General features: G+C 38.9%; 2 protein-coding genes across 3 annotated transcripts; both read right to left on the reverse strand.

Annotated features, from left to right (window-relative positions):
* Positions 1-286: 286 nt before the first annotated feature.
* On the reverse strand, positions 287-15,985 carry ptgr2 (prostaglandin reductase 2). Its single transcript, NM_001079334.1, is given in 10 exon segments — positions 287-1,900; positions 2,271-2,310; positions 2,906-2,993; positions 3,209-3,330; positions 3,737-3,946; positions 4,903-5,073; positions 5,648-5,839; positions 6,686-6,804; positions 7,410-7,470; positions 15,914-15,985. Coding segments are annotated over 9 exon segments (1,044 nt in total). The 5' UTR covers positions 7,447-7,470; positions 15,914-15,985; the 3' UTR covers positions 287-1,835.
* On the reverse strand, positions 12,468-15,786 carry sil1 (SIL1 nucleotide exchange factor). 2 transcript variants are annotated; one of them, XM_012967883.3, is made up of 2 exons: positions 15,697-15,786; positions 12,468-13,959 (listed from the first exon to the last, which is right to left on the reverse strand). In XM_012967883.3, the coding sequence occupies exon 2, from the start codon at positions 13,884-13,886 to the stop codon at positions 12,525-12,527; it is 1,362 nt and encodes a 453-aa protein (XP_012823337.2). In that variant the 5' UTR covers positions 13,887-13,959; positions 15,697-15,786; the 3' UTR covers positions 12,468-12,524.
* Positions 15,986-17,169: the final 1,184 nt, after the last annotated feature.

The following is a 17,169-nucleotide window of genomic DNA, read 5'->3' on the forward strand; positions in this document are numbered from 1 at the left end:
CCCACTTTACAATCAAACTATGTAGAAAAAGGCAGAATCGTTTAGTTTCCCATTATGTAAACTGTAATATAAGTACACCAGAATATAGAGTTTCTGTTGCTTCTTTATTTGTGTTACTTGCTCCTTATTAGCTTCTTAGATCCCTCTTGCAGAAAAAATGTATATATGCGCATATATCAGGACGTATTTGACACAGGATGTATACACACACAAAATGGGAGTTACTTATAAAACCAAGATTATTGCTGTCGGGTATTTGCTGCATTAGTTATAACAATAAAATGACTTTTTTTTTTAATATCTTCTTTATTCATTTTAGGAAAACCATAGAAGAGGGAAAGAAGTGAGAGGTAGAAAGAAATAAATAAGAAAAAAAAAAAAGTAATGATGGGTGCTAGTATAACATAGCCTAATAGTACAGGGCTACATCCCTAAGAATTCTAAAACATCCAACTTAGTCTGTATTAATGTGATGCACTCCCTGTTTGTGGGTCGGCCAACCAACGGTTCCATATTTTTTTTAACTTGGCAGGGTATCCTCATGCCAAGCAAGTCAGTTTTTGTTGTGGGAATGTATCATCAATCAATTTGGTCTAAAAGCTCAGGGTAAAAGGTTCCGTGGCTTTCCATCTCTATAGAATAGCCTTTTTGGCATAGTGAAGGAGCTGTTGTAGGCACAACCTATCACTGGAGGATAGAGTAAGGCCTTCAGTATGTCCCAGCAAGCAGAATGTGGGTGTTCAGTTATCTGCTCAGAAGAGTCAATATAGGCGAGTATTGTGGCCCAAAACTGCTGGATTTTGGAACAATCCTGGAACACATAAAAATAACTGCCCTGGTCTAGATTACATTTCACAAAAACATCTGGATAACTTTGGTATATTTGCACCAGCCTGTGTGGGGTCAAATAAACTCTGTTGAGAAATTTAATATGTATATCTTTTCAGGTTTCCTCATCCAGTTGAGGGAAATCCTGGGCCCATAATAGAATAAAGATTCCCTTGCAGTAAAATAGTATAAAACCTGCTGACGGATTTGGAAAGCTCAGGCCTACGGAGATAACATTTGAGGTTGGTTTCGGTAATAGTAGTGGCTCACCCAAGGAACTGAGTCTCCTAATTGGAGGAATCAGCATACGGTTTTGCAGACCAAATTCCTCTTTTTGTTTGGCAAACTGTTTAAGCCCAAAGGTTGCCATCTGGAAGGACCTAAATTGTGCAAGGGTATTATTTCCCCAGAGTGTAGTTCATTATGACCAGCTAGCTACTTTTTGGTGTGCAAACCTTGTCCAAATATTAAATCCCCAAAGTCTAAAAACACTCCAGCCCGTCTAAAGGCACAAGTGTTAACTACAGGACCCACTAGCCCAATGCAGTGTTTCTATGACGTTATAGGTGCAGACATACCCCAATATACTTATGTATTATGGTCCCTTAACTAGAACCACGTCTGGCTGTGTCACATCAGGTAGCCAGGCTTTGTTCACTGCCCAGGAGCATGTGCACTGGAAACCAGCATAAGATCAACTCCCAGTGTGCAGACTCCTGATCAGAAATCAGTGTTGGGAACCTGGGCAACAGACATGATGTAGCCAGAAAAGGCAAATAACAACCCACTGCTCTGCGTTCTAAGGTTACGTATAGGAGAAGCGACAGACCCTAGGAGAGTGCTTTAAGCAATTAGGGACGGAGGGGCTTCCTTAATTGCTTAAAGCAATTCCCTAAGTAGTTTTATTTTTAATTACGATGCGGATAAAGTATGTGCACACATCTAAGGATAATGTGTATTCACAGAACTTAATTACTTTTTTTAATTATGTATTTAATGACAAAGCATTATTCAGACACTTGTACAATCTGCTTTCCGATGTTACCCCCAGCCATCATGGAGAGAAAGGCACCTGAAACATACAAAATAAAAGCCTTACATTTGGCTCACACATAGGTCAAAACTAATTCAATCCCAGCTTTGGAATATGGGTGCAAAGATTTGTTCTGCCTGCGATTTTCCCACACACAACTAAAAGAGGAATTTAGATAAGAAAACAATCACAGTTCTTTGCTTTAGTAGGTGGGGAAAGCCAATTGTGGCTTAACTAACTCCTAAGTCTCCTCAGCCAGTAGAAGTTCTGTTCATGATCAAAAAGACACAAGGTAACCTCCTAGTGATTGTACCTTTCCTTCTCCTTTAATGCACATGTAGATATATTTTTTCACTCTTGACGTACAGACTGACTAAATAAAAACAATTTTGCAAGAATATATTCTTACCTGCAGTGTTCTCCAGTCCATGCACTGTTGTTTCTTTAACCTGATGAAAACACAGATAGCAATAAGTGTAAATGATCAGTCTCTGGGCATTGACAATACGTCTTAACTGGCAGTCTGAGCATTTGAGTAAAGAACTTTCCAGTAAGTCCAAAATCCCCTTTGTTGTTTTTACCACTCTGCAGATTCTCAGGGTGAATGCAAATAGGGTGCTTTGTCACCCGCAGGAAATTGCCTCTTCTGCCAGCGACAAAAACCGACAAAAATACATTTTCCCTCAAAACCAGCATAATTGGTTGCACTGCATGTAAACTATGGTAAAGTTCACCTAACCAAAACGCTGGCAATTACACAAACATTAGCGTTGCCCCACTCAATGAAATATGTGTAAAGCCAACTATACATGTATTACTATTGTCTTGCATAATAGTGCTTTTTGTCATTGTACAGTGTATATAACCTTACAATTGCTTAATCTATTTTGTATATGCTTGTGACAGTGTGACATTCACTGGTGTCTAATAATGTAATACAAGTTTTTCCTACAAAATATTAAATGAAAAGCCTATGAGGACATACCATAAGAAACCCTTGCTCTCCATTGCATCTATATACTGTGTGGTATTAAGGGTACTTACCTTTAGTTTGCCCGTTTTGATCCACTGACTGAGCTGCACAATGGCAGAATTGTGTTGGTCTGCATAAGTCAGCACCAAAAATCTTTCCCTAAAAGAAAGGGATAAGATTATTACTAAAATTCCAAAATTATTGCAGGGCAGAGTAGATTTATGCTTTTCCAGGTGGTACTAATAACCATGATACACAGTTGATGGCAATGCATTATGGCCCTGGGCAGCATGATTCACTGTTCCCAGAACAGATGTTGATATGGAACGATGTAAAATGCACATTTTCATGAAAAAAACATTTATAGCACCGACCTTGTAATGTTCCTTTGCTTTAGGATGGCTGCTGTTTCTGCATGGAGAGGTGGTGGATAAGATACATCTTTATTGTACTGAGAGATCTGCCCGCATAAAATTATGTGGCTGTTCTGGTTCATCTTAAAAATAACAGGAAGTATATATTGTTACTATATCTCCAATCTACCCACCACAAAAAAAATATAATATATATAATATAATTTTGACCAGTGGCAATCCTGGGGCTGCTACAGGTCAATAAGGAGCCATGATGCAGTCTAGTGTAGCTACAGCTCTTTGCACTAAAATAGCAGAATTTTAAACTACCAGCAATAGCAACCAGGGGAAGCTATTGACACAAAATATTGTTTTCTACAAAGGAAGCTACTAAAGCATTTTAGAAAGAAATGTTGAGTAAATAGGGTATCAGTTGTTCTAGACTTAATTCTTCTAGATACTGTATATGATGACCTGGATGAATGAGAATCTTCATAGACATAGGTAATTGCAGTCCAGTCAGGACAGACGGCAGATCCCTGTCATTACCTGATGGATGACTTTATCACTGATCTCTCCACCAACGTTGTCAAAGTACACGTCCACACCATTCGGACAGCAAGCCCTCAGTTTTTCATCCAAGCCATATTCCTTGTAGTTTACAGCACTGTCAAAGCCCAAATCAGAAACCAAAAGTTTACACTTCTGTTCTGTGCCACATATTCCCACGATGTTGGAGCAGCCAAGAATGCGCCCAATCTACAGAAAACAAATGGAAAAATAAACAGCTAGTTTTAGAAGTCACATACAAGTCTTTACACAACAAGTGAGCATTTTGCAAATGCTAGATACGGGTATGGGACCTATTATCCAAAATGCTCGGGATCAGGGGCATTCTGCATAAGGGATCTTTCCATAATTTGGATCTTCATATCTTAAGTCTGCTAAAAAATCATTTAAACATAAAAAGTAAAATGTACTGTTTTATTATAATATTATTATTTGATGAAAATTATTTGATGAAAATGAAGCTTATGAGAGATCGCCTTCCCATAATTCTGAGCTTTCTGGATAACAGGTTTCCGGATAATGGATCCCATACCTGTAATATGTTTCACATGGTAGTGTGCCTTTAAAAGGCATGTTCACATATTTTTTTGTTGCCCCAAAGTTAAACAGAACAACTTTGCCTTTATTTTTATATTTAATTGCTTATCTTCATTTTATGACCCTGGTTGCTGGGTTAACTAAGCCCTAGTAACCAGGCTGAAATTGCAACCTGAGCGTTATTAATTTGAAGGGGAAATATCCCTTTAAATAACAGAGTAATGTTGTGCAACACAACAAGGCCACAGTATATTCCTTATATAAAACTGTAGGTAGATATTATAAAGCATGAAACTGAGCATATCTTGCCAACTCCAGGGATAAAGAGATTCATTAAATACATATGGACACAGCAAACAACACATATTTAGCAGTGGTATTTATGATATATAGCTGAGTGAAGCTCTGGTTAGTAATTGTATAACCCTACATGAGCTGTGTATACTTTCAGTTCTTGCCAAATGAAGGAACATTCAACTGATGCAGCTGTGGCTACCTAGGGCTAACCATAACCTACTCAACTATATATCATCTGCTTGTTCCATTCTAATGACTACTAATATTATGTATTAAACTATTTAAAATGAAAACATTTAGCAAACCCCTACCTGACCAGCCAATGAACCACAAGCCCCAGCAGCACCACTAACAACCATAGTTTGATTGGCTCCAGGAATCACATGACCTTTCTCCTTTATACCAATCAATGCAGTCAGGCCAGTCAAACCAACAGCTCCTAAATAGTTGGAAATATGTCCATCCACAAGACTGGGGTCCAGCTGTTGACACAAAGTTAAAGTGCATTAGTGCAAAAATTGGACAATAAGGGGCAGTGACTAAGGAACATAATTGTATTTATAATCAGCAAAGTTGCTGCTGTTGCAGATTAAGCTTTATGAATCTTTTCCAGGATTATGCATACTGAAAAGATATTACCAATTCAAACATTTTCCAGACAGACTTGCATTACATTAAAATCAATGCAACAGATGTTCTTTTTGGCAAATTTATGAAGTATTTAGTACCATATATACATATATGCACTCTTGCACGATTTCTATCAGATTAGTCAATCCAAGAGCCTGGCTGAATCAAATCCGAACTGCGTTATATTGGAAAAAATTTGCCTCGCATTTCAACTGCATCTTCTGGAAGTTCCGCTTCCGCCCGGTTTGGTTCAGAATTCGCCAGAATTTATACCCAGGGATTTGGGGATTAGGCCGAATTACCAGGTTAGGTGCATCTGTATTTAAAACGATAACATTTTACATGGAATTATGATTTAGGTGGCCATACATGGAAGGATCAACTAATTTGGTAAGGTCACCAAAACCTCTCCCTCTTACTTCTTACTTTTTGCAGAGAGTCACCATTCAAAATACACTTTGTCTGCCAAGGCCAATTAAAGCTTGTGATGAAGTCTCCAGCAGTGAACTGGCTGGTTCTGCTCTCCTCCACAACTCCGATCCCGCCACTGTCTAGAACCTCTGAGATCTTCCATGGCCCAATATAATCCGTGCCTGTGTCTTCATTCATACGGCAGCGCTAAAAAGCAAAGGTGAACCAGGTATACCAACAAAGTAATAACTACACAGGAACTGGAAATGTTGTGTGCCAGGTCTGCTTTTTTAAAGGAAAAGATGTTGCCATACAAAATGAAAGGAAATGATTTGTTTTGGCGTTACGAAACTCTGGACAGGTACAAATAGTTTTTATTTGATAACTGTAAACACTGGGGGTCATTTATAGACACTGGGCAAATTTGCACCTGGGCAAAAATCCATAGCAACCAATCACTTTTTCTTTTATTGTTCTTCTCGCATCTGGATGATAAAAGCTAATCACTGCTGTTATTACTCAGATGCAAACTTGGTCAGTGTTTATAAATGAGCTAGTGATGTGTGGGCCAGCCTGATACCCACAGGACCCATGACCTCGGACACATCTGTAGGTTGCGGGCGGGTTCGGGTTGAGCTCTTCTGCCTGGTCTTCCCACCTGTGACCTTACACTGCCGGCTTGCAACTGATTTATAGGTGCGCACCTGCACCGCCCCTACTGTAAAGTCATCAATGGGTGGGTCTGCGCTTGTCTATAAATAGAGGGGGCTAGGTGGGTAGAGTTCAGGCTGGGAGCTGGGGAGTCACTAAAATGAGCCCATAACAGTTAAGTAGTGGATTTTTCCATGGATACAATACAATATCATTCCTTGATTTGTGTTTATCACTGTAACTGGTGACAAACCTAATGCAAGTAATACAAGTCTATACTATTTTAAGACAACCAGGTGTGTTATTATGATCACTTCCATTATCACAGTTCATCAATTTCAGTATATTTTGACACACTAGGGAAAGGCAGCCTGCAGACTTAAAGATGCATAACTTGCTTACCAGGTAGGGATCCACAGAAAGAAACAGTGTCCGAGCCAAAACCTGTCCCTCTATGAGCTCCTCCGACAGGGTCAGTTCTTCCAGACGAAAATTCTCTTCCACAGGTTCCCTATCATTTCCTTTAAAGAAAAAAGCAGAAATTAGCATTGCTGTTGTGACTTTAACCAGTAAATAATACTTTGAATTAAAATGGAGACAGTACATATACAGTTACCAGTTTGGCAGAGACATGCAGGGTTTGGGAAGCGTACTACCTGTTATCAGATGTAATTGTGCCTATATCCCTAACAACAATCTCAATCAATAATACTTCTATAACATATTACCACAATTTTACCGTGGTAACAGACAAGACCGGAGGTGTGGAGAGTATTGGCCCAAATGAGGTAGTGGAGCAGTAAAGTAACTTGGAACCATGGACCCTCTCAGGCATCACCAACATTTTCAAGCAGGCTCTGAAAAGAGAGGTATAGTTCCCCTTTATGAATGAGCTGGCTCTCCATTGCACCAGATGCAGTATATTACTGCACTGTAATAAATGTATTTCTGTCTTTCTTTTTGAGAAATGTGTGAGACACAAACTATCTGAAATGGCAAGAGGGAAAATTACAAACCTATCATTTCTATCAGTGTATTTGCTATTTGAACCCATTATGTAGAAATAATGTTGTTTCCTTTGATTCTGGAACATGGCACAACTGTTAATACACAAATAACTGCTTACCAGGCCTTGATGCCAACACAACTCTCTTAATCTTCATGTTAGCATACATTTACCTTTGGACCTAAAGGGGAAATGTAAGGAATATATTCAGATACATGGGAATAAAGTGGCATTTACTTAAATATCCTAAATTAAAGGAGAAATAAAAATGCAGATTTTTTTCACCTGTAAATTGTTTTATCTTGCACCATACATGTGGTGCCTCCCTATAATACAGCAGAAAGAGGGCAACACTACTAACACTTACTAACATTTGCATTTCTTTTTTTTTTATGATTCATTTTATTTTATTTTGCCATTTATTGTGCATCAAAACTGACAAATCTTTTTCATTCTTGCTATTTCATTTCAGATCTTTTAATAAATGACTAGACATTCATGGTTTTAGTGGAAATTAATTTAGTCATGGTTTCAAAATATTTTACAAAACATTATATAGGTCATTACTACCAGTGAGTAATGAGGGTACAAGGGCATATTTTATTCTGATTTCTAGCACTAGCCCAACATTTGAAATCTCAAATTGCAAAGTATACTGCAGTATGTTTAAAGGACATTGGCACCCAAAAACAGTTTTCTGTAATGAAAGGTAATGCAATTGCCAATATACATTTAAAAGTAAGATCATAAGTTTCTTTTTTTGTTTTTTTTTTTTAATAAATTTATAAATGTAATTGCAACTGAAAGAAGATTTTTGTCTTATACCTTAATCATTTTTATTCTCTGATCACACACTTGATTCTGACTCTTGAAATAATATAGCAAACGTTCTTTACCAGGTGTGTTGAAAAATACAGGCATGTTGACTTTGCAGCTTCCTTTACGGTTTTGCCCTTTCTGCCATTTGAACTCTCTTGTTTGAACATATTGTGTGTAATTTGTGTTTAATTCATTTTAGAATCAGTACTATTCAGTACTATTATCTGATTGCTAGGGATATGATTAAGGTTGCTGTCAGGAGTCACAGGGCCCACATGGATGCTTATGTCCCTCATTTGCCAAGCTTCAACCCAAACTTCATCCCTTTAGCATAAAATCCTACCAATTGTACAACAGTCCATGCCCCCATATAGGACTGGGCCAGTGACAGAACTCTTGTCTGTATTTTCTGAATGGCAGCCTTGGCAGAAGTGACTAAAATACATTGTTACTTCTGTACTTTATTAGTGTTATTCTGCAGGAATAATGGGCAAATTTCCATGTGGTTGTAGCAGCCCCACATCAATCTCTTTAAAGGGGTGGTTCACCTTTAAGATAACTTTTAGTATGTTACAGAATATACTATTCCTAGCAACTTTGCAAATGGCCTTCATTATTTACTGTATTTAAGTTTTTTAATTATTTGCCTTCTTTGTCTATATCTTTCCAACTTTTGCATGGGGGTCACTGACCTCTGTAGTCAAAAAACTATTGCTCTGCGAGGCTACAGTTTTATTGTTATTGTTACTTTTTATTCCTTATATTTCTATTTAGTCCGTCTTTTATTCATTTTCCAGTCTCTCATTCATACCGCTGCCTGATTGCTAAGGTAAACAAGACCCTAGCAACCAGATAGCTGCTGAAACTCCAAAGTGGAGAGCTTCTAAACAAAAAGCTAAATAACTGAAAAGCTACATAAAAATAAAAAAAATTAAGACTAATTGCAAATTGTCTAAGAATATCAATGTCTACATCATGCTAAAAGTTAATTTTTGTTGTTCTTGGTAATGTCTCTTCTTAAAAAGTCACAATTGGGGCTCCTTATAAAAGCCTATGGCAGGGGAAGATCAAGCGTAGGTCAGGAGACACTATATCCAAAATATGCAACCATGCAGGGATGTGCCAGCCTTTGAAAAATATTACTAGATGTAAACAGTTGGGAGGTAGGGTATCATATGAATTATTTTTCATAACAACTAAATAAAGTTAAGAACCCAAGTTTGTGCATAAAGTGCATGTTGCGCACAACATATCAAGGGGCTCCCAACCTTCACATGAAGAGAGCTGCCAAAACATTGTGTACTTCATGCACTACTGTGTAAAACATTAAAATATTTTAAAGGAAGGGGTTACATACCCTGGTGAAACTTAGTGCTTCTCTATTCATAAGCAGGCAATTATCATACAAAATGGGCTGCAGTGGTGTAACTACCAGAGGTGCAGAGATTGTGACCTCCACAATAGAGCCTTTCAGAGTCACTACATGAAGGTACGAAGCAGTGAGTGTCCGGGTGAGGGGCAGACTTGGGGGAGGGGTCTAGGTGCAGTTTTTGCACCTGGGTCCTTGGTCCCCTGGTTACCCCACTGCCTTGGAGTTCTAGAGTTTTTTCGAAGTCAAATAAACTCACATTTAAAAAAAACTTGAATGCTTGCTTACTTATTAAAATGGAAAACTTGTTTTTGTTTGAAAAAACTCAAAAATCTTGAATTCTTGAACCTAGGCTTGACTTTGCCTAGGACAACTCCCATTGACAGGAACTGCTGCTGAATTTTTGCATTCAAGTTTTTGGGTCTTTTGCACTTAATAAAGAACAGACATTCTAGTTTTTGTAACTCGAATTTTAGTGCAAAAAAATAAAAAAAATCTAATTTAAATGTTGATAAATCACCCCCTCATAAGCTTTTGTGCATGTAGTCATGGTGCAGTATAACTGAGGACCAGATAAATGTACACCTAACAGGAGGCCTGTTTTGCAGATTTGCAAGTAGACTGCACTGTAAACAAACTTGAATATGTAATGAAAAATGCCAATTTCTTAAGCCCCTTCTCAGTATTTATAATCTCTTATTGAGACCCCAGGCTGGGGCTCCTGCATGCTTAAAACTGCACTAGGCCAGGGTACTACATTCAGAGCACATAGTAACAATCTTCTTCCTTCTTGTAGATCCTCTGTACAGCATTGTGCTGGGCGTATACAGTAGAGCAAAACACTGACTTTGCTTCTTGGTTTAGCTTTTCACGGGACTGCTCATACACACAGCACACAATGGTTACAAGGGATCTCTAGGGAATAAAAGAAAATGGTGACATAGCGTTCCTACTGTAGTACCCCAAGCTGGTACACTTTTCAGTAAACTGAAGTACCGGCCCAGGGTCTCAGTCAAGTGATTATAATCACTATGGGGTAGCTAAAAAAAATTACAACCATCTGTGATTATGCCTTTCCTTCTCCTTTAGGTGCATCAGAAATGGATACATAATTTTAACTTGATTACCATTGGTATACACCTACATGCACATATAAAGAAACTCTATCCAACGTGAACACATATAAATACATTCATGTACATATGCCCTAATACAGAATCCCTCAAACTGTGGGACTCTCTTGCATCTCTGCAGCTTATCTTCACATGGTTCCAATCTTGCGTGCGGTCAGCTCAAACATACAAAATAATTGAAAGACAACTGTGTGGTATATGCCCCCTCATGCATTATCTGTTCTTTTGGTCTGTGGGCCAACTGGTCGGATGCCACGAGAGATTGGGTCATGTAGTTCCGTTGTTAAATGTGAGTGAGCGCTGACTATTGATCACAATGGGTTAAAAAAAGTTTGTCAATAGCACATTTTAATAAACTGAATGATTAACTCACTGCTGCCAATAATAACAGTAAAGATTGTACTGATCTTTTCCCCAATGATATGCCCCATGCTGTCATTAAAAAATAGCGGCAGTGGGTTGCTGAGGAGCGGTGTGCGGCAGGGGAGGATGAGTGGTTGTAATGTAAGCGATATGCTATGGTGAGGAGTGCATCGCATCAATCGTACATCACCAGGCAGCTTTAGAAAGCCGAACTAGGGGAAGGTAAAGAGGTTCGTGCCCAGCATCCCACCTTTGTTGTGCCCTTGGCACGTGCCTCTTATGCCTAGCCCTAGTTCTGGTCCTGCACTCTACAATATAAAGGCAGCTAAACATGTATGACCCCTTGTATAGCTTCTGCTACTTCAGTCAGCAAAGCATTACTCTGACTCTTAGTACAAGGAAAACTAAAGAGGTCTGTGCAATGATGTTGCATGTGTATCATATGATAATTAAGAAATTCCTTAAACAAAGGTGAGTGACGGTAGGTAACTCCCCCCCCCATCTCCCACAGCTGCATATCTAAGCATACTGTGCAATCTGAATCCAAGTCAGATCTGACAAACTTGGCTCAGGAGTCTACCAAGTAATTTACTTACACAGGTCGATTGGATTTGTTCTTCTACCAACTGACCCACTGCCTGAAAAGACTAGATGTATGATGGGCCATACAGGCTATGGCTACCTTTCTACTGTTCCAGCTGTTTGGAAAAACAATTTCAGAATCGTAACAGCAAGAAGTGAAGAGGAGCTGCAGCTACTGATGTACATGCACTAGCCGAGATTGTACATCGGCACATGATATTTTTAAACCACCTGATTTCCAAGTTGACTCTATGGGGCTGATTTACTAACCCACGAATCCGACCCGAATTGGAAAAGTTCCGACTTGAAAACGAATATTTTGCGACTTTTTCGTATGTTTTGCGATTTTTTCGGATTCTGTACGAATTTTTCGGATCCAATACGTTTTTTGCGTAAAAACGCGAGTTTTTCGTATCCATTACGAAAGTTGCGTAAAAAGTTGCGCATTTTGCGTAGCGTTAAAACTTACGCGAAAAATGCGCAACTTTTCGCGTAAGTTTTAACGCTACGCAAAATGCGCAACTTTTTACGCAACTTTCGTAATGGATAGGAAAACTCGCGTTTTTACGCAAAAATCGTATTGGATCCGAAAAATTCGTACAGAATCCGAAAAAAATCGCAAAACATACGAAAAAATCGCAAAGTACCGATCATTACGAAAAAAACGCAATCAGACTCCATTCGACCCGTTCGTGGGTAAGTAAATCAGCCCCTATGTATCCATATCAGCCAGATTCTATACACATACTAAAATTAATGCAAGATATTATCGGTATGTGTATGGCCAGCTAGACATCTACTCTTGCTGCTACTTTGGCTTATAGGACACTGCTCCAAAAGCTAATAGAATAAAATAATTATTTTTCTAGCATATTCACTTTACTTTAGAAATAATATACAAACACACTGCTGTAGAGACTCTCAGACTAATCACTTATGATAAATCCATCTTTATTAGCAGCAATATTTTCATTTTAATTTATCATTAATAGAAATTGTTAAGCTTAAAAGTTCACTGAAATAACCATCTTGTTCTCCAGAATTTAGTTCATCTGCAGCCAGTCCTTCATACTCTTTCCTGAGAGAATTCAATATAGTACGGAGATTCTCATCATTCAAGAACTCTGCCCTGCAGTGGGGTATCAATATCATAACAGTTTTTAGGACTTTTTCTCGTGCATCGTTTTCTGGCAACTTGAGAAGGTCGGAAATAATTGGACACCATCCTTGTTCAATGATTGATTCCAGCAGATTGATCTGATTATACTGCTGATACTTCTGTTCATACTGCCCAGTATTATTTTCCTTGTGAAGCAGCATCTTTTCCATAATCATATCATACAGTAAAGTGATCACTCGGATGTACAGAGGTTCTACATTCTTTTCTTTGAAGAAATTTTTTAGTATCTGAAGACCGCCCAGCTTCATGAAGCGCTGCTGAGCATATGGGAACTGACGCAGCATAGATGATAACGCATACAGAGTTTTCTTTTTAACTGAAACCTCCTGATCTGCTGCTAAAATGACTAGCAGTTTTTGCAATGCACCTGCCTCAAACGCTTCGATTTGAACTTTAGGGTTACTGCTCAGTGCTGAGCCGATGACAAATGCTGAATGCTCAATTAGCAAAGGGTCTGTGCTGTTCAGACTGTTGATGAGCAGTTGAAGGCCCCCTAGTTTTAGCAGGTTCTGAGCATTGTCCACCTGATGAACATAATATTCCAGGTCATACAAGGCACTTACTTTTTCAACTGTAGAGGATGAGCTGTTAAATTTGTTGATTATTTTTGTCATAATTTCAATATCTGTCTCAACATTGATGTTAAGATCATCAAATGCTTTCTTCAAGTCCTCTATAGGCCTAAATCTTTGCTTGATGTCTTGCTGGTAATCTTTTCCTATTGCTGGACTGAGCTTTTCATCTCCTTTGAATTTAGCTAGAGCTTCTTTAAGCTCTTTTGTTGAGTATACATCAGAGATGGTTGAACTCTTGTGTGTCTGTTTTGGCCTATCTTTGCCATCTTGACCATCTGGAAGTTTGGCTTCATTCTTTCCTGTTTGAAGATTTAGCCTCATATGCAGACCTGCAGGAACTGCCTGACCAGGCTTTACAACTTGCCATTCTTGTGTAGGATAAAATATTTCCAGATCCTCTGGATCCTGTTCATTTTCTACAAATGCTTCTACATTGCCATCATCTTCAGCAACTTCAGTTAAAGCATATTGTGGATTCCTATCACTCAAGCCAACATAGAAACATAATGTTAATATAATAAAGATGGTAATTTTCATATGGCTGGATATGCATCTAAAAGAACTGTAAAAATCCATGGTAGGAATGTGTAAGGGAGCATAAGTAGATCCAGGACCCAGTTCTCACATGAACCACTTGATGTGAACACAGCTGCAGAGTTTCCAAAATTGAAATGTTACTCAAAATCTTACCTGGTAAAGGGAGAAACAGCAGTAAAGGACTTCAGACATTTTACACCTGATAAAATATACAGTACAGTGCTTTATCTTCTTAGGCCCTTGCTCTATAAATTAGCTTTATTATAGATTAGGAAATTATTATTACCTTGAGGAGCAATAGTGCAAAAACATACAGAGAGAAGTGTGAAATAAATCTCAGGTTGTGTGCTTTCTCAGGGTATTAGTGCTTTCTTTGCTAAACAACCTATGGGCCTTTAAAGGAAAAGTAACACTAAAAATTTTTAACTAAAAAATCTATTCTACCCTGCCCCAATAATTGCCCTATCCTGAAAACTATTTGTTATTTTGAATGCTGTAGAACAAAATACCTGTTAAAAGTTGCCTTCCGGTCATTTGAAGAAAGGCGATATGACGATGCAGGTGAAGCATCCACTATGCGGCGATCGATTGATCGAGCCTAGCCTTGCTTCTGTATAGGAAGGAGTCAGGCTAGGCTCGATCAATCGATCGCCGCATAGTGGTCGCTTCCCCTGCATCGCATATTGCCTTTCTTCAAATGACTGGAAGCCAACTTTTAACAGGTATTTTGTACTACAGCATTCAAAATAATAAATGGCTTGTAGCATAGGGCAATTATTGGGGCAGGGTAGAATAGATTTTTTAGTTAAAAATTTTTAGTGTTACTTTTCCTTTAAAATGTTCTAAAAATGTGTTAGGGGTAGCCCAGTTTGGGTGAGGGGGAAATTCTCCAAGGAGTCAATCAGACCAATCCTTGGATTAAGTTTGTAGGAAGGCTAGTTACACACACAGAGGCACGTGAGTTTTCTAATAATAATAAAAATATGTAGTTTTAGAGTAATTAAATACATAATCTTTTGCTCTAAACAGTTTGAATGAAGAAACAAAATAAACAATCTGGCCCTGGGTCTGCTAAAGAATAATTTCAACATTAAATAAATAATAATAGTATTGTTTTGCCTCCAATAACAGTTAATTTAATCTTAGTTGGGAACAAGTACAAAATACTGTTTTATAATTACAGAGAAAAATTAAATTATTTAAAAAAAATTAGAATTATTTAATTAAAATGGAATCTATGTGGGAGAGCTTTCTGGATAATGAGATTCTGGATAATGTACCCCATACCATCTTACATTAAATTGTGGTACACAGAGGGTGTATCTACTAAGACAAAAATAGAAAACCTTATTTATTTCAATAGGGAATGCTACAGAACCGGGGCACCTTTTGAATAAAACAGTTTCTTATTATAAAACATGACTGCTGCCATAAATATTTTATATTAATATTTTACTTTGTCCATGTAACCTACATACTCTAGAACTACATATATAATATAAGTTAAAGCATAAAAAGACAGTAGATCAGCATAGCCAGCCCTCACTAATAGTAGTTATAATATTACAAATAATATTAAGCCATGCCTTTAATAAAAATCTGTAAAATATATCATTTGAAATAAATACACATTATGTGCATATATGATAGCTTAATTCCTGCTTCTGTAAGGTTCAGCATGCAGGGTTGCTATGGGGCAGGGTTGCTATGCCAGATCTCTGCTTTTACAGCTGCACTTCTCCAACCATGGAACTCCAGCTCCTGACACACTGCTGTTTGGGAAGATGGGAGATGTTACCTAGAGGGCAGATGAGACTAGAGACTTACACAGCGTGGGCCCCTCACTTACCCGGCTCATATGCGTCTCACTTTCCCAAGTGAAGCCAGCTGCTTCTTTACTTCCAACACGTCAGCTTACTTCTGCACATGTGCGCAGCTGCTTAAAGCGGCAATGCTCACACAAGAGCCAGAACCTTAAAGGGGACATTGCGTCTGCCTTATCTCCTACTAATATACTCCTCTTTTACATGTATAGTGGTCAAAAGTAGTTTAAACCCGTATTTTACCTCTTTAAAATGACACTAGAGAAAGATCCTGTCTGGCAAGTATCTGGGCTAAACTGAGAACAGAGCATGTCCTTTCATTCTTGCACAGGAAGTGATCGTACCTGTGAGTGACAGGCAGAACTCTGCAATAGCAGCCCAAGTCCCGCCCCCACATCTTTGTTTTGATCCCAGTCGGATCAACCTGTTTCAGATTCTTCCTGCTCATGGTGATTGGTGGAGCTGTACATTTGTACCCAAACTCTATAGTTCTCTTGTGATTATTATTTATGTGGATGTGCTGATCACATGTATCCAGGGGTGGGCTGGAGGGGGTCACTAAAGGAATTCTGATTTGTGTTTTTCTTTGTATAGAAGCTTACAATGACTGTCACATGAAGCTGCGAATGGGTTCCTGGATAGAAAATAAGGCCCTGGGTGGCGGCTCTGCAGCTCATACAGAACAAGAACAGCTTAGCCCCTAGGCTGGAAAAAGTGATTGTTCTCAATAACAGCTGGTGAGCTGCCTTATGATGTATTCACTGATCAGTGGCATAAATACTATAGAGGCAGACCCTGTGATCATGGGGTGGCCTGGGCTGGTCTTTTTTGTGTTGAGCTCCACTGGCTTGACAGACTTAAGAGTTGTCTAGTGGGACAATATGCAATGAAGATAGCAGTATTGTAGCTTAGGGTGAAGACATATGGAGCTACTAGTAGCAGCTACTTGTCATGGCTACAGGAATAGACAGCTCATTGATGCGGTCCCCAAACCAACTGCCCCATTGCCGCCAATCAATCAAAATTTTTTTTTTACCTACACGCTCCCCGATATCGCCCACCCATAGGTGGGGATATCGGGTGAAGAGCCACTCGCTGGGCGATCTCGCCAAGCGAGCGAATCTTAACGTGTATGGGGACCTTTAGACTGGACCACCTACCACCACCTGCCCTCTTCCTTAAAGGAGACATATCCTATAAAAATTATGAATGTACCAGGGAATTATACTCCTCTAGATATAGAAGGATTGTGCTTAAAAAGTTGTGTTTCTGACTGATTTATTGAGAAATTCCCCCCAAACCCCACTAGCCCCGCCCATCTGTTCCACTTCCTGCTAGCTGAATTCTCTGGATGAGCTGGGGAGCCAGCGGCCCTCCGTACCCTGCACTGTAGGATAGGATAGGGAACTGAAGCCTGTCTGTGCTTGTGTGAGTGCAGGGCTGTGATTGGCTCTCCCCCTCCTACTGTGCTTCTGGCAGGGACCGTTAGGACACGCCCA

The sequence above is a fragment of the Xenopus tropicalis genome, chromosome 8, assembly GCF_000004195.4.
Source record: "Xenopus tropicalis strain Nigerian chromosome 8, UCB_Xtro_10.0, whole genome shotgun sequence".
Lineage (NCBI taxonomy): Eukaryota > Metazoa > Chordata > Amphibia > Anura > Pipidae > Xenopus > Xenopus tropicalis.